The 19,927-nt window shown below is 39.6% G+C and overlaps 1 protein-coding gene across 9 annotated transcripts in view; it reads right to left on the reverse strand.

Moving 5' to 3' along the window:
- The window catches only part of Zfyve9 (zinc finger FYVE-type containing 9), a 134,533-nt gene that overhangs the window by 69,162 nt on the left and 45,444 nt on the right, over positions 1-19,927 (reverse strand). For all 9 annotated transcript variants that reach the window (XM_075946849.1, XM_075946845.1, XM_075946851.1 and 6 more), the window contains 2 exons: positions 19,302-19,407; positions 14,912-16,995 (listed from right to left, as the gene is read on the reverse strand). In XM_075946849.1, coding sequence (XP_075802964.1) covers positions 14,912-16,995; positions 19,302-19,371 — 2,154 coding nt within the window. In that variant the 5' untranslated portion in view covers positions 19,372-19,407. The remainder of the gene's footprint in view (positions 1-14,911; positions 16,996-19,301; positions 19,408-19,927) is intronic.

A 19,927-nucleotide genomic window follows, 5' to 3' on the forward strand; every position in this document is an offset into this window, starting at 1 on the left:
TCCTCAGGTTCCTGTTAGGATTTATTTTCTTGAGGATTCGTTAGTCACTTACCACATAGCTTTGCAGAGAAAGAAAGCTGTTCCCAATAAAATAAACTCTACCCTAGTTTTCACGGCATGGAACTATCTTATGCCTCTAAAGTTGAACGAAGAGAAGAAGGGTCAGACCAAATTTAACATTAGCTGTAGCAGCTTTCTTCCTACTAGGTAAAACTGACAAATCTAGCTATTACAATTACCAATTTAGTTTCCAAAGTTTGTTTCTTTCTTTGTTTCTTTGTTGCTTTCTTTCTTCCTTCCTTCCTTCCTTCCTTCCTTCCTTCCTTCCTTCCTTCCTTCCTTCCTTCCTTCCTTCCTTCCTTTCTTTCTTTCTTTCAGAGGGTTTCTCTGTGTAGTCCTGGCTGTCTTGGAACTCACTCTATAGACCAGGCTGGCCTCAAACTCAGGGAGATCTGTCTGCCTCTGTCTCCCAGTGCTGGGATTAAAAGTGTGCACCACCATGTTGCATTTTCAAATCCACTGAGATATTCATAGAAAAGAAGGTGTAGTGTACCTCACCCAGGGAGAAACTTGGGTTTTGTCTCTAATTTTGTTGTTTGGAGAGTTTCACTCTGTAGCCAACACTGGCCTAGAAGTCATAGCAGTCCTCCTGCCTCAGCATTCCAACTGCTGGGACTATAGATATGATCCATCATAGCCAGCTAAGAAACTGGGTTTAGCGGTATGTTTGCTAAATTTTCACCACTGAGACAAAATAATTGGGAAAAATAACTTAAGGGAAGGAAAATTATTTTGGTTCAGTTTCAGAGGTTTGGACCGATGAAACTGGAGGACATTTGTCTATATCATGGTGGCCAGGACCTAGAGAGGGAGAATACCTGAGTTGCTGGCTTCCTCCTTATCCTCTCTAAAATCAGCCTCCTACCCATGAAACAATGCCACCCACACTTGGAGGGTGGCCTCGATTTAGTTAATCCTCTGTAGAAATGTCCTCAAATTTATACCTAGAGTGTTCTTTCCTTATTACCTAGGCAAGGTTTGAATCAAAGCACATTTACAATCATATTAAGCACCACAGACAGTTGGATAACATATTCAAGTTCACGGTAAACTGTAAGAATACTCAGCACTTTACATATGTTGTTTGGCTCACTTCACCTAAAAATGTCTATGAAGGACAGTCATTTACAGATAACAGTTAAGTAGCAGACAGGTATTATGGTCTTAAAGATAGTGTCTCTTCAAAAACATGTTAAGATCCTAACACCCCAAGTGATGGTGTTACGATATAGAACCTTTGGAGGTGCTTAGGTCATGATCCCTCAGTAGAGTGATAACAACCTTGGTGAGGGAAGATCAAGACTCTTTGTCTTAAACTCTTTTTTCTTTTTAAATTTATTATGTACACACATGCCAGAAGAGGGCACTAGATCTCGTTATAGATGGTTGTGAGCCACCATGTGGTTTCTGGGAATTAAACTCAGGACCTCTGGAAGAACAACCAGCGCTCTAAACCTCTGAGCCATCTCTCCAGCCCTTGTCTTAGACTCTTACGAGGTTGAGATTGACATTGTGCAACCCCCTCCAAATAAAACCACCATGGCTTAAATATGAATTAAATGCATTAAATGATAAATATGAATTAAATACATGTGCCTCTAGTATCTGCTCATTTAAATAGTTGGTTCCCAATTGGTGATAGTGACGAGCATAGCACTTATGTTTAACAGGAGGAGAGCCAAGCCATGTGTGCTTAAAGCCTAGTTTCAGCTGTGGTCCTAGTTCTCTGAGTTCTTGCTGTCACTCAGTGTAAGCAGCCTGCTGTTCCCCTTGTTACAGCTGTGAGTCACTTCTACCACTACGCCTTCCCTGCCATTGACAGACTGTATTCCCTGAACCAGAGCCAAAACAAACCCTTCCTCCTGTAACCATCTGCCAAGAGCAAACTCTTCTAAGGTGACACCTCTGTCTGTCCTGCATTTCACTACTGAAAAAAAAAAGCCCCCCCAAACAAGAATTTCCCCAGGAGTCTCACACTACTGGCTGTCCTCGAACTCAAGTGATCCACCCACCTCTACCTTCTGAGTGCAGGTATTAAAGGCGTGTGCCACCACTGCCCAGGATTTCTTTCTTGAGTAACCTGACAAGCAAGCCTAGCCAAAATGGCAAGATCTGGACTTGAGACATTCCCTCAATATACAATGTAGAGGGTTAGAGGAGATAGCTCAGTGGGCAGAGGCACTTGCTACCAACCCTGGCAACCTGCATGTGAATCCCCAGAGCCCACATGGTGAGTGGAAGGCACAGACTCTGTAAGCCATTCTCTGATCTCCACGTGTGCACCATGGATGGACGGCATGCCCCTCCAACAATATTTGTTTTAAAATATAAAAGGTGAAGTGACTGAGAAAGACGCTGGGTATCTACCTCAAGCCTACAAAACCAGGTGCACACATGGGCTCCTGCACACACACAGCCACACACCAGTGAATATGAAAGATGCACAAGTACACATAACACACAAATACACTAAACAAACAAGTAAACAGAAAGCAACAGCGGAAGACACCTAACACCAGCCTCTGGCTTCCACATGTGCACACAGAAGAGTGCACCTGAACCACACATTTACATATATGCATATGTACATACATACTCACCAATAAAAACATTTTTAAAAATTAAAATGCAGACAGTAAAAGTTGCGACCGCAATGTTTCAGAAGGAAGAACTCTATGAGGAGTTGGAGTAAAAGCCATTCACGCTTCATTCTGACAAAGTATCTGGGGACATTCTGCCCATGTCTGCAAGATCTGGAAACGCTGAACTACAAACGAACTGATATTTGGGATAGTAAGTTACAAAATATTGTAAAACAATGCTTCAGTTTCAACTCACTGTTTAATTCAGACCGATTTAAAGTGAGAGAGTAAAGCCAGGTGATGGCGGCGCACACCTTTAATACCAGCACTTGGGAGGCGGAGACAGGTGGATCTCTGAGTTTGAGGCCAGCTTGGTCTACAGAGTGAGTTCCAGATAAGCCAGAACTACACTGAGAGACCCTGTCTCGAAAAAATAAAAATTAAATTAAAATAAAGTGGGAGTACAGAGAATGGAGGAGAAACTATGAAAAACATGCGTCTTGGCGAGGGAAGGGTGTGGGAAGGGTAGAACGGCAGGCGCAAGCAGAGCCGGTGTGGCTGTAAGAGCAGCACAACTAAAGAGAAGTCTCAGATTCCCCACGGGGGCTTGGGGATGGCTGCTGGAGGAAGTACTACACTCGAGAAAGCTCCAGGGCATAAAACTGAAAGCTCATTTGAAAACTATTAATTTGAAAGGAAAAATGTTTGGAAACATGGGGCTTCCAGGATGTGCTGCTGGAGAACAGAGGCAGGAAGTGTTTTCCTGGATTCAGCTATAAAAGCACAGAGGCCGCCGTGTCTGCGGTAAACAAGAGCCAGGCTTGTCTCAAGTGCACAGCAGAATTTAATATCATCAGAATGATTTGTTAAAGTTACAGGGTTGTGCTAAGGAGGCAAAAAAAAAAAGGTCAATCAGGAATAGAATGATCAGGTTCTCTGCATGGAGCTCTTGAGTGAGCTGTGTATGAAGCTAAGAAATTGAAGTCTACATTGCAATGGTAAACCTAGGATATCTAAATTCCAAATGTTGGTGAGCAAAGATGTAGGAACTGAGTGGAGCCAACCAAAAGAGAGATTATGTGATGTGTATTTACCGCATATATGCAGGTACCCATGCAGGCCAGAAGAGGGCACTGGATTCCTTGGAGCCGGAGTTAACAGACAGTAGTGAGCCATCAAGGGGCTCAATAAATTTTAGCTACTTGTAAATGTGCAAGTTAAGTACTATCCCCTCCATTTATAGATGAACAGAGTGCCTTGGCTAAAATAAAGAAGTAGATAAGTAGCCATAAGGTCATTCTAAACTAGATTACATTAATTCTAAATAAAGTTCAGGCTGGCCAGCTAACCTATACTGCCAACTAGTATATCTTTAATATTTAAAATACTGATCCCACGGGGCTGGATAGCTAACCTATACTGCCAACTAGTGTCTCTAATGTTTAAAATACTGATCCCATGGGGCTGGCCAGCTAACCTATACTGCCAACTAGTGTCTCTAATGTTTAAAATACTGATTCCATGGGGCTGGCCAGCTAACCTATACTGCCAACTAGTGTCTCTAATATTTAAAATACTGATCCCATGGGGCTGGCCAGCTAACCTATACTGCCAACTAGTGTCTCTAATGTTTAAAATACTGATCCCATGGGGCTGGCCAGCTAACCTATATTGCCAACTAGTGTCTCTAATATTTAAAATACTGATCCCACAGGGCTGGTGAAATGCCTTAGAGAATAATGGTGCTTGCTAGACATGCCTGGTGACCTGAGTTTAACCTCAGAATCCGTAAGTTAGAGGACAAAGTTATCCTCTAATCTCTATATAAGACCTGACACCTGTGCACACATCGTATGCACACACAACAAATAAAAAAACATTGACCTCTTTTGATCTTTAGTATCATGCTTCAATCAACTTTTAATATAAGTACTATACTTTGTTTTTTTTTTTAAGGAAAAGCCAGTGACCCTGTTTTAACATTCAAGGACAAAAGCAAGTCTTAAGAAAATTGATCGCTGAAGGTATAAACCAAAACATTATCTATCTTAATGTTCTGCCAAAGATCTTATGAAGGTTATTCTGTATTCACTGCCCAAATTCTCAAACATAAGATAATGGCTGTAACTTAACAAAAAAATCAACATGCATTTAAAATGAGAAATCACAGCCAGGCAGTGGTGGCCCACGCTTTTAATCCCAGCACTCCTGAAGCAGAGGCAGGTGGATCTCTGTGGGTTCAAGGTCTTCCTGGTCTAGAATGAGTTCTAGGCCAGCTAGGACTACACAGAGAAACCCTGTCTTGAAAAACCAAATAAATAAGTGAATAAATAAATAAAACAGGGAGTTACTCCTAAAATAAAATTTAAAACCAGGTATTTTTTACTTTTCTTTTTTGAAGTATATTTACAAATATTTTTTTTTGAAAATCATGGCATATCCACAATGAAAATCAGTGTGGCTCCTTGGGTACATGAGAATAAATATACTTCAAAATCCAGTTATGCCACTATTGGGCATATACCCAAAGGACTCTATATCCTACTGCAGAGATATTTGCTCATCCATGTTCATTGCTGCTCCGTTCCTAATAGCCAGAAATTGGAAGCAGCTTAGATGTCCATCAACAGATGAAAGAAGAAAATGTGCATTTACGCAATGGATTATTATTCTAGGGTTAGACATAATCCTTAACATGACCTGAGAAGCACTGCCTGACCTTTTCTCTGATTTCCTTACAACTTCTTTGCGAATTCTTTTCCTTCTCATTGTACTTTACCATACTGGATTCCTTTCTTGAACGGTGCTATCCTGAGTCAGGGTCTTCAGTCAAGCTATTTTCTTTGGAACATCAAATGTTACTTCTCACAGGCCTTTCCAGAATGCCCTACACAAACACTTTTTACATTAACTTTCTTGTTTATTTCCTTCATAGCCCTTACCACAACTTATATACATGCTTGGCTTTGGTGAATGGCATAATATTTACAAACATAATGCATTAAGGATAACAGTTATTATCAGTATAAACTCAATACTTAGTGCAGAGACTGAAGAGTAATCCACACAATAAATCAGCCATCTATGACTTGTGTATTCACTAAGTAACAGTTTGTTGAGCACTATGAAGTTGTGGGTACTGGGAATGTAAGTCAAACCCAGAATAAATATCAAAGTTCAATACAATAAAACACAAAGACAAGGCTGTGTGATTTATTGTTCTGTCATGGGTCAGGGCTGCTTTTAACCAACATAGTCTTTCAGAGAGTGTGAATGGGAAGCATTCCCCCAGCTTCTCATGAATCGAACTGTTGGTTCTATCTGACCATGCCAGATGGTTCAAATTGTAACAATTATAGACAAGATGGAGTAGAAAGGAAACTAAACTGGTTGCAATGTCCTATTTAAAGAAGGCAGTTATTGCTCTCATTTCTGTTGATTCCTGTCAGCACATAAGTAAGAAACTGTGAAGGTTTGAATGAGCACGGCTCCCATAGGTGCTGATATTTGCATGCTCAGACTCCAGCTGATGAGCTGCTGAGGATTAAGAGGCATGTCCTTGTTGGAGATATGTCACTGGATCAGAATGTAAAGCTCTCAGCTACTGCCACAGCGCCATGCCTAGTTGCTTCCCAGCATGATAATAATGGTCCCTATGAAACTGTAAGCAAAGCCCCAATTAAAAACTTTCTTTTTTATAAGAGTTGTCTTGGTTGTAGTGTATCCTCACAGCAATAGAACAGCAACTAAGACAAAAACTAAGAAACCTGTCATTGTTTCAATCTGTTCTTAAATAAGAAATCCAAGAAAAAATACAACTAATTTTTTTTTTTAATTTTATTTACTCATTATGTATATAGTGTTCTGCCTACTTGCATGTATCCCTGCAGGCCAGAAAAGGGCACCAGATCTTATTACAGATGGTTGTGAGCCACCATGTGGTTGTTGGGAATCGAACTCAGGACCTCTGGAAAAACAGTCAGTGCTCTTAACTGCTAAGCCATCTCTCCAGGCCACTATAACTAATTTAAGCATTCCCTGGACTGGGGATGTAACTCAGTTGGTAGAGTACTTGCCTAGGCTCAGCACCACATAAATGGGGCATGGCAGTACAGGCCTATAATTCAGGCATTACAATAATTCAGAATGCCAGAAATAGAGACGAAAGTCCAGGGCTATCTTCAATCACACAGCTAGTTTGAGGTCAGTCAGGACTATATGAGGTCCTATCTCAAGCAATCAAAGAGCCAGGTATAATTTTTTTTAAATGGTTTTTCAAGACAGAGTTTCTCTGTGTAGCTTTGGCTGTCCTGGAACTCACTTTGTAGACCAGGCTGGCCTAGAACTCACAGAGATCCACCTGCCTCTGCCTCCTAAGTGCTGGGATTAAAGGCATATACCACCACAACCTGGCAGATGTACACATTTGTCATCCTATCATTTAGGGGGTAAAGGTAAGGAGATCAGAAGTCCCAGGTCATTCTCTGTACTATACATAACAAGATTGAGGCTTGGGTGCACACGACCCTGTTTCAAACAAACAAAAAGTGCAGATGTGGCCACACATGCTTCTAATTCCAGGGAGGCAGTGGCAGGAGAATTAACCATAAATGTGAGGCCAGTATGGTCCACACAGTGAGTTCTAGGCCAGCCAGGGATATACATCAAGACCCCATCTCAAAAAAATTGAACAGCAACAAAAAAAGAAAACTATCCCCCAAGTTCTAGCATTTATTACATCTAAATTTGATACCATTATCTAAAGACTGAAGGTGTTATGTAAAAAAGGTACTGCTGCAATAAGAAACTATTTACTTTTTAGTTCAATGATTATCAACTAAGCATCTCTTACTTGCTAGGACTGAGAGAATGCAGCAGTAACCAAAGCAGAAAAGATCTGTACCTTCAAAGAGGTTGGACAAGACTCATAGGACAAAAATAAAGAAGTAAATTCATAAGGAAAATCACAATCATAGGACAAAAATAAAGAAGTAAATTCATAAGGAAAATCACAATCAGAAAGACAGCAGATAAAGAAATATCCAAGTGTTTAGGTTGGAACAAAGAGTTGTGGTTCTGGATTGTAAATTTTAAATCATAACTAAGTTCTAATATATCTTTATTAACTAACATAGGAACTATTAAAAACAACATATTTTTATAAAAAATAAGTTTATTAATGTAAAAATTCATTCTTTCGATTCTACAAGCTCTTCCCAGAAAGTATACTCTGCGTCCTGCTGTTTGTGCAAGTGTTCTCTCTGCAAAAGGCTGTGAGATGCTTGAAGATCGCTGGCGAGCTACCCGGTGGATGTGGTAGAGAAAGAAGAAAGTCACAGCCCAAATATAAAACCTTTGAGAGGTTGACTGTGTGCCATGGGGTTGAGTTTTGTCATGGAAAAGAACAGCAGCAGCAGACAACGTAATTCCCAGTGCATTGCACTGATTTGCCTGGCACAGTTCTGGAATGTAATGGTTTTGCAGGGAGGCAACCCACTTTTTGTTACATCTTGCAATTTGATCAAAAAAAATTGTTCCCTGTTGCATAGCCATTTTTTGTTTTGTTTTGTTTTTTAAATTTTGGTCAGTTCATGAGGCACCTACTTATCAAGCTCTTCCAACTTTTCCAATTTGCTTCAAATACCAAACCAGTTATCTTCAAGGCTCTCATTTTACAAAACGTCTTGAACCACCACTGCACTAGACATTAACAACTCTTGGGCAAAATGTGTTGTTGATGTTGCATGCTGTCACTGTTGCTTTCCAATCATTTTTGTGTATTTGAAATGGCTCAAATTTGTTTTTTAACATGTCTCACAGTATAAAATAGATAGCAAGTAATAAACTGCTCATAAAAGTGAAAAATATAAATTAAAATCACGTAGAACATAACCACATTCATGTGAATTAAAATGATGTAGAACATAGCCACATTCATTTAAGAATGTATTCTAAGTGCTGGAGAGATGGTAAGAGCACTGGCCCTCTGTTCAGAGGACCTGAGTTTAATTTATAGTTGCAGAAGGCTAGTTTTGTTTTTTTTTTTTTGTTTTTTTTTTTGGCTTTTGTAAAGTCAAGGAAGTTTATTTCCTGAGGTCATGACACAAGAAGTCAGCGCTTACCCACTGTGGAGCTCTGGTGTAAAGGTCAGAGTGCTGACTACATGATGGGTGGACCAGAAAGCTGCAATCTGTGATCACGAAATGCTCGATTACCTTGCTTAGTGTTTCACACAGTGGCATGCCTGTCCCAGAGCACAGCATCAGGAGCAGACCCTGAGTCTTCTGGGTGCTGACCAGGCCTGGAGAAGCAGCCACACAAGGCCAGCCCACAAGGCTTTGCTGCGAGATCTTGGGGAGGAGGAAGAACAACAACAATTTACAAGGGTCCAGCTGCTGAGTCAGATTGAGACGAACCATCATGTGGTTGGGTTTGGGCAGCAGGCTGGAAAGTTATCTTTTCATCATTATTAATCAGGGCTCCAAGGGAGGGTCTTGGGAGCCACCTGAGTTCCCAAACTGGGAAATTCTTCAGAGCTGCTCATATTAAGAGCCTTCTCATTGCTGTTGGAGGTCCAGGGAGCATCTTGCACCACAAAGTCTTTGGATGGTGCCTTGGACTCTTCATGTGCTGGGGGCTTCAGGTAAACCTGCAGTGCCTCACTGTCCACCACATCAGCCAGATATTCCTCCTCTAGGCCGAGGATGTGGTCGATAGCTTCCTCCACATTCTCCGAGAGTCCTGTCACAGTGACGCAATTGGGGTCTGGAGCTCCACTCTGTGGGAGCGAATGTCCACCTTAAGCTCACCCATGATTTTCCAGATGGCTTTGCCTCGGGCACCAATGATGCAGGCAGGCACGCGGTGGTTCAATGAAACATCCTCAGAAACCATCTGCTCAAGCTCACCCACAATTTTCAAGATAGCATCACGGGCAGCTGCAGTGTTCTTCTATCCTGTGATGGTGGCAGAAGGCTAGTTCTACAGCACAGTGACACAGGATTGCCAGAAAGTCCCAATTCATCCCCACGATAGCGAAAACCAAATCAGCAACAAAGAAAACAGTAACAACAAAAACCAAACATAACTGCTCCCAAAATGGGGCAACTAAGTTGTTCAGTAACTGATAACTTTAATAAGCAAATTGCAGTATACTCATACAACAGAATCTTATTCAGCAATAAAAAAAGAAATTTGTTATTAAGACATGAAAAGACATGAGAAAGCCTGGATGCATTTGAACTAGGGTCTTGCAGGAACGAGGCAAAAGCTATATTACTGAACTATACCCAGTCTGCTAATGCATGTTTCTGAATGAAAGAAGCAACTTTGAATTACAGCATACTGTGCAATTTCAATGACAAGATATTCTGCAAAAAGTAAACTTATGAAGCAATAATAAGACCAGTGGTGGGAACAAGGAGCTCAGGCAGATGAATAAACATGTGGGATACAGAGTATTTTCAGAACATAGCTGTGCTAGAGGATACCGTGATAGGATGAATACATAATGCACGTTTATTAAAGCCTGCTACAAAGTAAAAGTAATGTAAACTGTAGCCCTACATATTTCTTTCATAAAATTTCAGCAAAATATAATCTCTCAATATTGAAATGTACTCTATTAGTGAAAGTTGTTAATAATGTGTTAAACCATGGAGAGGAAATATTTGTGAAATGTAGCTTGTGCTCAATTTTCTGTTCTGAAAATAAATCTATTAATGTTTTTAAAGTGGTCGTGTCTATTGAGATGGCCTGGGGATATGTAGAGGTAGGCAAGATATACTTATCTTTGTTTATTTTATTTACTTTTTTCCCAGATGGTTTCTCTTTGTAGCCCTGGTTGTTCTGGAACTCACTCTGTAGACCAGGCTGGCCTCAAGCTCACAGATCCTCCTGCCTCTGCCTCCCAAGCACTGGGATTACAGGTGTGCACCACCACGCTCCTCTTGTTTTCTCTTTTTTTAAAACATCGTGTGTGTGTGTGTGTGTGTGTGTGTGTGTGTGTGTGCATAAAATGCATGTCACACAAATATGAGGACCTGAGTTCCAAGCCCCAGTACCCACATAAAAGACCAGATACGGTAGTATACTTTGTACTCCCAGTACTGGGGAAGCAGAGACGGGCTGGTGCCCTGGCAGTTGAACTAAATTGATGAGCTTTAGGTTCAGATACCTTATCTCAAAAGCTAAGGTGGACAAGTGAATGAGGAAGACACTTGACATGGATCTCTTGTCTCCATATGAACATGCACACATGTACATGTGTAACTGCACACACACACACACATAAACATGAACATACACACAACACAGACACACACACACAGATCAGATGGGCTCAGGAGATAGCAAAGTAAATGCTTTCAACATAACCACGAGAATCTGTTTCAGATCCTCAGTACCCACATTAAGAGAAAAAAAATGCATTAGTAAGTAGTCCCAGTTCTCAGGAGGCTGAGGCAGGCACATCATCGCTAAGTTCAAGGCCAGCCTGGTCTATACAGTGAGTTCCAGGCCAGCCGTGGTAACATAGTTAGATTTTGTATTCAAAAGGGAGGGGAAGGTGAGCAGGCATGGTGAGACACACCTGTATTCCCAGTGCTAGGAGGATCCCTGGGACTTCTGGCTAGCTAGTTTTACCAGACTGGTAATCTCTGGGGTTAGTGAGAGACAGTGTCTCAAAAAATAATGTAAAATAATGTGGGAAGCAACTGGAAAGGACACTCAATGTGGACCTCTGCCCTCCATATGCACATGCCTGACTCCCTGATATGTATACACACATACAATGTACATATACAAATGTTCATTTTATCCCCAGTTTATTTTCAATTTTTAATTTAGACAAGTATTTGTGATGATGATGACTATTATTATTTTGCTTTGAGAATGGTCTTGTATAACTCAGGATGGTCCACAATTCATGATATAGAAAAAGATGATCTTGAACTTCTAATTTTCCTGCCTCTCTGCCTTCACTTCTCTTAGTGATGAGATTACAGGGGCACAGCACCTTGCCTTGTTTATGCAGTGCTAGACATCAAAGGCAGGGCTCTACATGTTAGCAGACACCACCAAATGAGCTACATCTAGAGACAAATATTTAACATCTTTGAAACACTTTTTTACAAAATACTCAGTAAAAATTTTCACAAAACCATGTAAACATTTTGTTCTTTACTATAGTTTACAGTTTAAATGTTATTATTGTCTGTGTACACTGTATATATGTGAATGTAGGCATGCACGTGGAGGCAGAGGACGACTTTTGGGCCTGTTTTCTCTTCATCATGGATTCTAGAGATTGAATTTGGGTTACTAAGTTTGCAGGGCAAGCGCTCCTACACAGTGAGGTATCTCGTCTGCTCTTCAATATACTTTAATATAAAATATTAATTCAAATTAAATACATATAATCAGTCTCTCTGCCTCTGATGATGCCATGGCAACTGTGAAAAAGCTTGTGGCAGGCAAGGTGGTAGTGATATACATCTTTAATCCCAGTACTTGGGAGGCAGAGGCAGTGAGTTCCAGAACAGAACAATAACAGAAATTAGATAAAAATATTTTGGCGATGATAATTTACGTGATCAATTACTTGCAGTTGTTAGCAGCAAAGAGATTTACAAATTGCCTGACTTTAAGATTTAACAGGACAAAAGGAGGAAGAAAGGTTAAAAGACATTAATGGCTGGGCGGTGCTGGTGCATGCCTTTAAACCCAGCACTCAGGAGGCAGAGGTTGTTACACAGAGAAACCCTGACTTGAAAAACCAAAACAAACAAAAAACCCTCAGATTGATGTAAAGTATTTTGTATGAATTCATAAACAAAGCTTAGGCTGTTTTTCATTTTATAATATGCAGAAGATATGACAGTTTATAGCTATATTTACAAATGCTCAATCTTTCAATATCTATAAATTCAAATGTCTGAGAAGGAAACCCATTTAGAATCATATTAAAATTAATCCAGATCATGTTTCAATATGCCACTTTGATATTATATGTGTCACCAAGCTATTTTTTAATATAAGTGATGGGATTATGAATGCCTTAAATGAACGCTGGTGAAGAAGCTAGTATGACAAATTAATCAGAAATGGAAACTTATTGCAAAGTAAAACCTAAAGTGTAGCTCTCTTAACTGATACCTTGAAAAATAGCATTTCTGTTAGCTGACTTCCAGAAAATACACTCAAACTATTCTGTGGCTATTCTTCCCACAGAGTGACCTCAGCTAACTGAGTCTATCACAAACCCTTGTTCCCTTCCCTTTTTCATTTGCACATTTACTTACTCTTATTTTATTGGGTGGAGACATCAGCCCTTGCCTCCCTACACACATATACACATACCCCCCATGTACAGGTGAGTGGACACAAAAGGAAGGATTACTAGAAGGTAATTAAAGCCGTGATGGGAGCAGAGAGAAGTTAAAGTTGAGGCTGAGCTTTTGTTCTCTTAAAGTTTAAAGAAAATAATGTGTTTAGTGCTTAAATATTTTATATTCTATTTGTTAGTTAAACCTGCTCCTATTCCTAGCTTGAGTAGAATGGTTTTGCCAGGGGAATACTAGTTAAGAGTGTTGGCTGCTCTTCCAGAGGACCCAAGTTCAGCTCCCAGCACCCACAGCAGGCAGCTTACAAACACTTGTAACTCTAGTTCCAGGGAATCCAATATCCTCTTCTAGCCTCCACGGGCCATATGCAGCAGCACACACATGGTATACAAACATGAAGACACAGAAATAAAAATAAATACATAAAAAACCCAAATTGTGTTATTAACAGAATTTGGAAATAGCTAAGAAATATATCCATCCTTGAAAAAAAATAAGGTTATATATAGTCTTCAAATATTTACATTAAAGTCATATGAAAGAAAATATGTGTAGGTATTTATATAAACCTGCAGAACATTTGGTACAATAAAAAAAAACTCTACAAGCATAAGATCAGGCTTGAAAAATGGCTCAGCAGTTAAGAGCAATCACTCCTGCAGAGGACATGGGTTCAATTCCCAGCACCCCCATAGTGGCTTACAACCATCCACAACTCCATTTCCAGGGGATCTAATGCCTTTTTTGACTTTTGTGGGCATCAGACACAACAAGGTGCACATATATGAAAGCAATACATTCATTAAAAATAACCATATCTGCCGGACAGTGCTAGCGCACGACTTTAGCATTCAGGAGACAGGGGAATGTGGATCTCTGTGAGATAGAGGCCAGTCTGATCTATAATACAAGATCCAGAATAGTCAGGAATGTTACACAGAGAAACCCTGTCTAAAAAAAAAAATCAAGACACAAAAAACAAAACTAAAGTAAAAAAAGAGTATAGGATTGATTCTCAATGTAAGTTAAAATTTTAAGTATAAAAAGTATAAAGACAACCACTGACCACAGTGATTGCAATGTCTATAACCCCTGCACTCAGAAAGCAGAAGCAGGAGAACTGATGCAAGTTTGAGGCTAGCTTGGTCTCTAGAAAGGAAGTTCCAGATTAGGCAGGGCTACACACCCACACTCTTTTTCAAAAAAATAAAATAAAATAGCAAGAATATAAAAACAAAACAACAACAAAAAAATAAAAAAGTCAATCACAAACATGTCCTAAGCTGAAAGAAGAACTTCCTTATTTCAAACCATCCTCTTAACCAAGTGTCCATCAATATAGAAACCACAAAAACAAACCACTTCCTTAATCCACAATTCACTTTTCTTCACAGAAAACTGAGACAGCAAACAATCTGGCAACAGTCCAAAAAGAAAAAAAAACCCCACAAACCCAGAAATGATTGGCAAGCTTATGTTTCATATAGAAACTCACCAGAAATGAACTTTCAAAGGCTATTTATTATTTGTGTTTTAATAAAGCTTGCCTGAAGGTCGGTGCAAAGCAGCCACACTAGTCAGCCATAGAGGCCAGGCAGTGGTGGTGCATGCCATTAATCACAGCACTAGAGAGGAATATAAGATGGGAGGAGACAGGTCTCAGGCTCAGTCTCAATCTTAGGATACATGAAGGCAGGAGGCAGGATCTCCCATTTTCAGTCTGAGGTAGAGGTAAGAGCCAGTGGTTGGCTGCTTTGCTTTTCTGATCTTCAGGCTGAACCCTAGTATCTGTTACCAGGTTTTTATTATTCGTGCTACAATTTATATTGTCATCTCAACTAGAATTAAATTTACTTAATCCTGCTTTAATTTCTGATTCCGCATTATACAAAATGCAAAGCTCCTGGGATAACACATGCAGCTTACCTTCCCACAGGCTCTGCAATGATGCCTCCTTTTGGTGAATGTAAACCGAGCTTCACATTTCATGCAGTTTGGAGCCTGGGAATCTGGTACCCATACTGGTGCCACCTCACCCAGGGTAGTGAATGGCTTTCTTGCAGAAATTCCCAGTTGACCAGCTCTGAGGTCATTATCTGGACTATCTGGAGCTAATGCAAGGCATGGTCTACTGGAGATCTCAGCCTCATAATTTTCTAAATGTTCCCCATTTGTATCAGTCACAGAGATGCTTCCCAAAGATGCACCGCATGCATTGACTGCTGAATTTTCCCCAAATTTTGCTTTTCCAAGAATATCATTTTTATTTTTACTATTATTTCCATTATTTGCAGGAAGGTCATTTTGTAAGTGGTCTGATAATGGCTTTGGAATCTGAAGTTTAAGATTAGAAGGTTGCTTGGGTCTTGCACCACCAAAAGGAACACTAACAGACTGCAGGTTTGCTATCTTGGGGGAAGACTGCCCGAGTACTGATGGTATTTGACTACAGAAATTATGTAAATAATTTTTCTTCATTATGTTTCCAGTGCTATTTAGAAGCAGTCCACTCCCTTCTGCATTCTCATTTCCTCTCTGTTCATAAATATTTGAGTAGCATTCTGACTTGCTCTCCTCTATTTCTTTTTCTTCTGTTACTGAATCTTCTTTGGAGGGTAAAGTCTTTGGAACAAAAGAAACAACTGGGCTCTGCATTCCATAGGAATCACAACCATTGGGTAGAGAATTTGCTGCTGGTGCATCATTAACAGTGGAGAAATCACGTCCTTCACGTTCATTCACGCATGTTCCTTTGAAATCTAGATTTGAATCTGCCATCCCAATACACTCTCCTCCACTATTACTGTCCTCAGACTGGTTTATTTGTGAAACCATTTGATTTTCTTCATTTACTTGACTGTCATTCTTCTCATTTAACTTTGTTAATTTCCAATTAGTCATCTGAGAATCAGAGAAATGTTCTGTCACATTAAAAAGTTCTGTAGTGCCAATTTTTTTTTCATGTTTAATACCTTCATCTTCATCAGCTCTAGCTTCACTGGACACAAGGCAATCTGAAGACTGTTCACAACTGTCCCTTCCAGACACTGCAGATGCCTCTGGCTTGAGACACAAAGATAAACCAGAGGGGAGGGAGATTCCAACTGTCCTCTCCTCTGCTGCCTCGTGTGTTGTCATGAGCTCCTCGCTTTCGTGGGAAAAGGAGTTTGGGCTCCGTAGCTCTGTCCTAGAAGGGCTGTTTTTGCCAGGGAGGTCTTCTTCTGGCATATAAGTCTCTTGTTTTTTAATGGCAGACCCTCCATCCACTCCCTGGGATGAATTAATTCCTAAGCTTGTAACTGCACATTTGGAAGGGTCTCCGCCTACATGCTCATCGGCCTTTGATTGTGAAGGTGAAGAGATACTGGCTGCACCGTTGGATGAAGCAGCACAGAGATGATTAACAGAATCCCCCTCTGGGTTTGGTTTATTCAGAGCATCCGTTTGTTTCTCTGAGTTTATACCTTTTTCAGTGGACCCATTCATACTAAAACTAAATTGTTCAGTTTGTCTATTTTCATTATCCAGTGAACAGCTAAAAGAATCCGTAAGGGGTTGACTACTATAATTGTTACAACCCTGCAGATCACTTTGCAATGTCCTCTTATCACAGTTATGCATGACAGCTACAACAAGAACATTCTTTTCGTCTGGCAGACAAGTGAGGCTTCCACAGTTCTCCTCTCTCACTTCCACAGTGCTAAACTGGTCATCGCGATCACAGTTTCTCTTACTCAGCGGGTCTTCTGTCACAGCATTTTCATCAATCCACATTGTGTCAATCTCTGGCTTCAGACTACAGTCCTGTTCGTTAGCACAGGGATCTTCTTCCTCCCTCGTAAGGAGAGCTGAGCCAGCTAGAGAGAAGACTTTCAGCTGTGGTCCTGCCTCATTAGAAACTACAGGTTCGTTCACACTGGTCAATGCAGGGTTAAAAGACAGTGGGCAAGAAGAGGGATCTAGAATCTTATTCCACTTTGCATCCAATAAAGTAGGAGAAATTGTTTCATCTGAAAAAATATAAAAAGTAATTACAGTAAGTTTGCTGGTAACAATAAAAAGTTACTTAAGACTATCTAATCAACATTTCTAACTATACTTTGAAGACAAAATGTTCTCAGAATATGACAGAATATAATCTTTAGCTAGACCTAAAACACACTTAAGACAATTCCCTATAATTGTCTGTCAACAAGTGGTAACATTTCAAACAACAAAAGAATTTTAGGTCAATTTACTTGTGGAGGCACGCAGATGCTAACCTGTTCCACCTTAACTAAAGGTCAGAGAGGTTGATCTTACTTTTACTCTTTCAAAGCTGTTAACAACAGATGTGGCTACAGACAAAAAAATTGACCTAGGGTGTGCTTACTTGGTGTTTTGCCATAAAGATGACCCACAGGGATGATCTGCTCCATCCTGACCAAAGGTCAGAGAATTCAAGCCTATTCCCGTTCTTTCATTTTTAAATAGGAAGTTTGACATAGGGAGTGGTTGCCTACAGGATACTTGGTCTAGCTGGAAAGAACTCTAGGAATAGTGAGATATCTGTTTTAAAAAATAAGGTTAGAAATCACCAAGGAAGTGATATAATGTTGACTCCTGGCCTCCACAAGCATCTGCACAGACAAGAACACCTATGTGTATAAGGGTTCTGTCTGTCTGTCTGTCTGTCTGTCTGTCTGTCTCTCTCTCTCTCTCACACACACACACACACACACTCGCACACCAAAAAACCTTCAAGAACATTAAAAAATGAAATAGAGATACAGAAAAAAGTATAAACTAAACAAAAATGGCAGGGTACTAATCACTGCTGTTCATGGGTTATGATGCACTTACGTTTATTAGACTAGTCTCTTTTTTTTTAAATATTTATTCATTATGTATACAATATTCTGTCTGTGCATATGTCTGCAGGCCAGAAGAGGACACCAGACCCCATTACAGATGGTTGTGAGCCACCATGTGGTTGCTGGGAATTGAACTCAGGACCTTTGGAAGAGCAGGCAATGCTCTTAACCTCTGAGCCATCTCTCCAGCCCTAGACTAGTCTCTTTAATTGTCGTTTTGAGACACAGTCCTGGAACTCTTTATATAGATCAGGCTGGCCTCAAACTCACAAAGATTCATCTGCCTCTGCCTCCCAAGTGCTGGCATTAAAGGCATGCGCCACCATGCCCAGTATAATTTGTATATATTTACATTTTCTCATGAGGTTTTTAAAAGTTTGCTACAACATATGAAATTCTGCTAGTAATAATGTTACTAATGAAATTTATATTCATAAGGAGATTTGGAAAAATGGCATTTAAATATTATATCAAAAAACATAATTTCATCTAACATTTGTTTCCTTTGTAACAAACCATAACTATGACAGTTATTCTCTCAGATTCTAGTGCTACTTTTTGTATCTCTAAATGGGTTAAAGAAATAAAAATGGGTGCACTTAGTGCCTTTTCTTCTTTCTGTCTTCAGTAAATGATAACCATGGTGTTGAAATTATTCAGCTATAATTGTAACACCTTGCATCATAGACCGTATTAAAGTCTTTACTGCAATGCAATAGCTTATTTACCTTCTCTTTCACCTACTGAATCATTTCTGAAGGCAAAACCATTTCATTCCATCAGTGCAAGGCCTACTTTGCACAGTGTCAAGTGGTAGTAGGTAATAAATACACAAAAGTAATAAATAAAGAATAAAAACATTTGGTTTATATACCTCACTTTATGAATCAGGCTGATCTTAAATTTGTGATGATCCATCTACCTCTGGTTCCCAAATGCTAAGATTACAGAGTTGGTCATTTACTACACATTTTCTCTTTAAATAAGGAAATAAAATTAACAGGAAATGAGAAAATACCTTCATGGAACTATCTTAAACATTAAGTTTAAAATATGTAAGTATCTGGCATATAATGGTAAGAAATGTTAATTTCCTCTTTAAAATATACTATGTATTATTGTCATTATATCATAAGACTTGTGTAAATTATTTTTTAAGATTTATTTCATTCCATTTTATGTGTATGGGTGTTTTGCCTACATATAGCTCTGTGTACCACTTGTGTGCCTAGTCCCTGTGGAGGTCAGAGGAGGGCATCAGATCCCCTGGGACTGGACTTACAGACAGTTGTGAGCCACAACATGGGTGCTGGGAATTTAACCTGCGTCCTCTGCAAGAGCAGCCAGTGCTCTTAACTGCTGAGTCATTTTTCCAACCCGGATTTGTTTTAAGAACTGCATACTCTTATTCTCACATTCTCTATATCATAAATTCAAATAGATTTACCGATGTAAATTCTCACCTTCATTTTGTTCAAATTCATCCAATACCTTGTCCAGGTTGTAAGCTTCGGCTTGAAAGTAATTCTCCATCAGTGAGGAGACGCTGCTGAAGAGACTTGTCTAGACCTAAAGAGGAAAGGAAAATTGAGTTATACTTTGAATTATTAAAATATAATTTATAGATCCTAGGTATACAAGGATGAAATCACCAACGAATCCATTTGGACAACAATAAACAACCTAAGATCTTCAAGTCTAGACACCTATGAGCTAACAGTTATCAAAATGCAGTCAGCCACTATATCTTTAAGTTCTATGTCTATAGATTAACCAGTGATGGACAAGAAATAATCAGAAAAAACTGCACATGTACTGAACATACACAAACACTGTTCTAGTCATTTTTCTCTAAGTAAAACAGTTTAACAGCAATTTCTGTTGCACTTTATCTCAGTAAGGGAGCAATGATTTAAAGTATACAGGATAGGCTGAGCAAGTTACATATAAATACTCCATAGATTCTGGAATCTGCAATGGTCCTGGAGCCACTCCTTCATAGATACTAAGGGACAAATGCAGAATTATTATAAACATAGAAGGTAGATTTATTTCATAGCTTATACTTCAAAAGAGAAAGTCCAGGTGC

This window comes from Microtus pennsylvanicus, chromosome 13 (genome assembly GCF_037038515.1).
Source record: "Microtus pennsylvanicus isolate mMicPen1 chromosome 13, mMicPen1.hap1, whole genome shotgun sequence".
In the NCBI taxonomy this organism is placed as follows: domain Eukaryota; kingdom Metazoa; phylum Chordata; class Mammalia; order Rodentia; family Cricetidae; genus Microtus; species Microtus pennsylvanicus.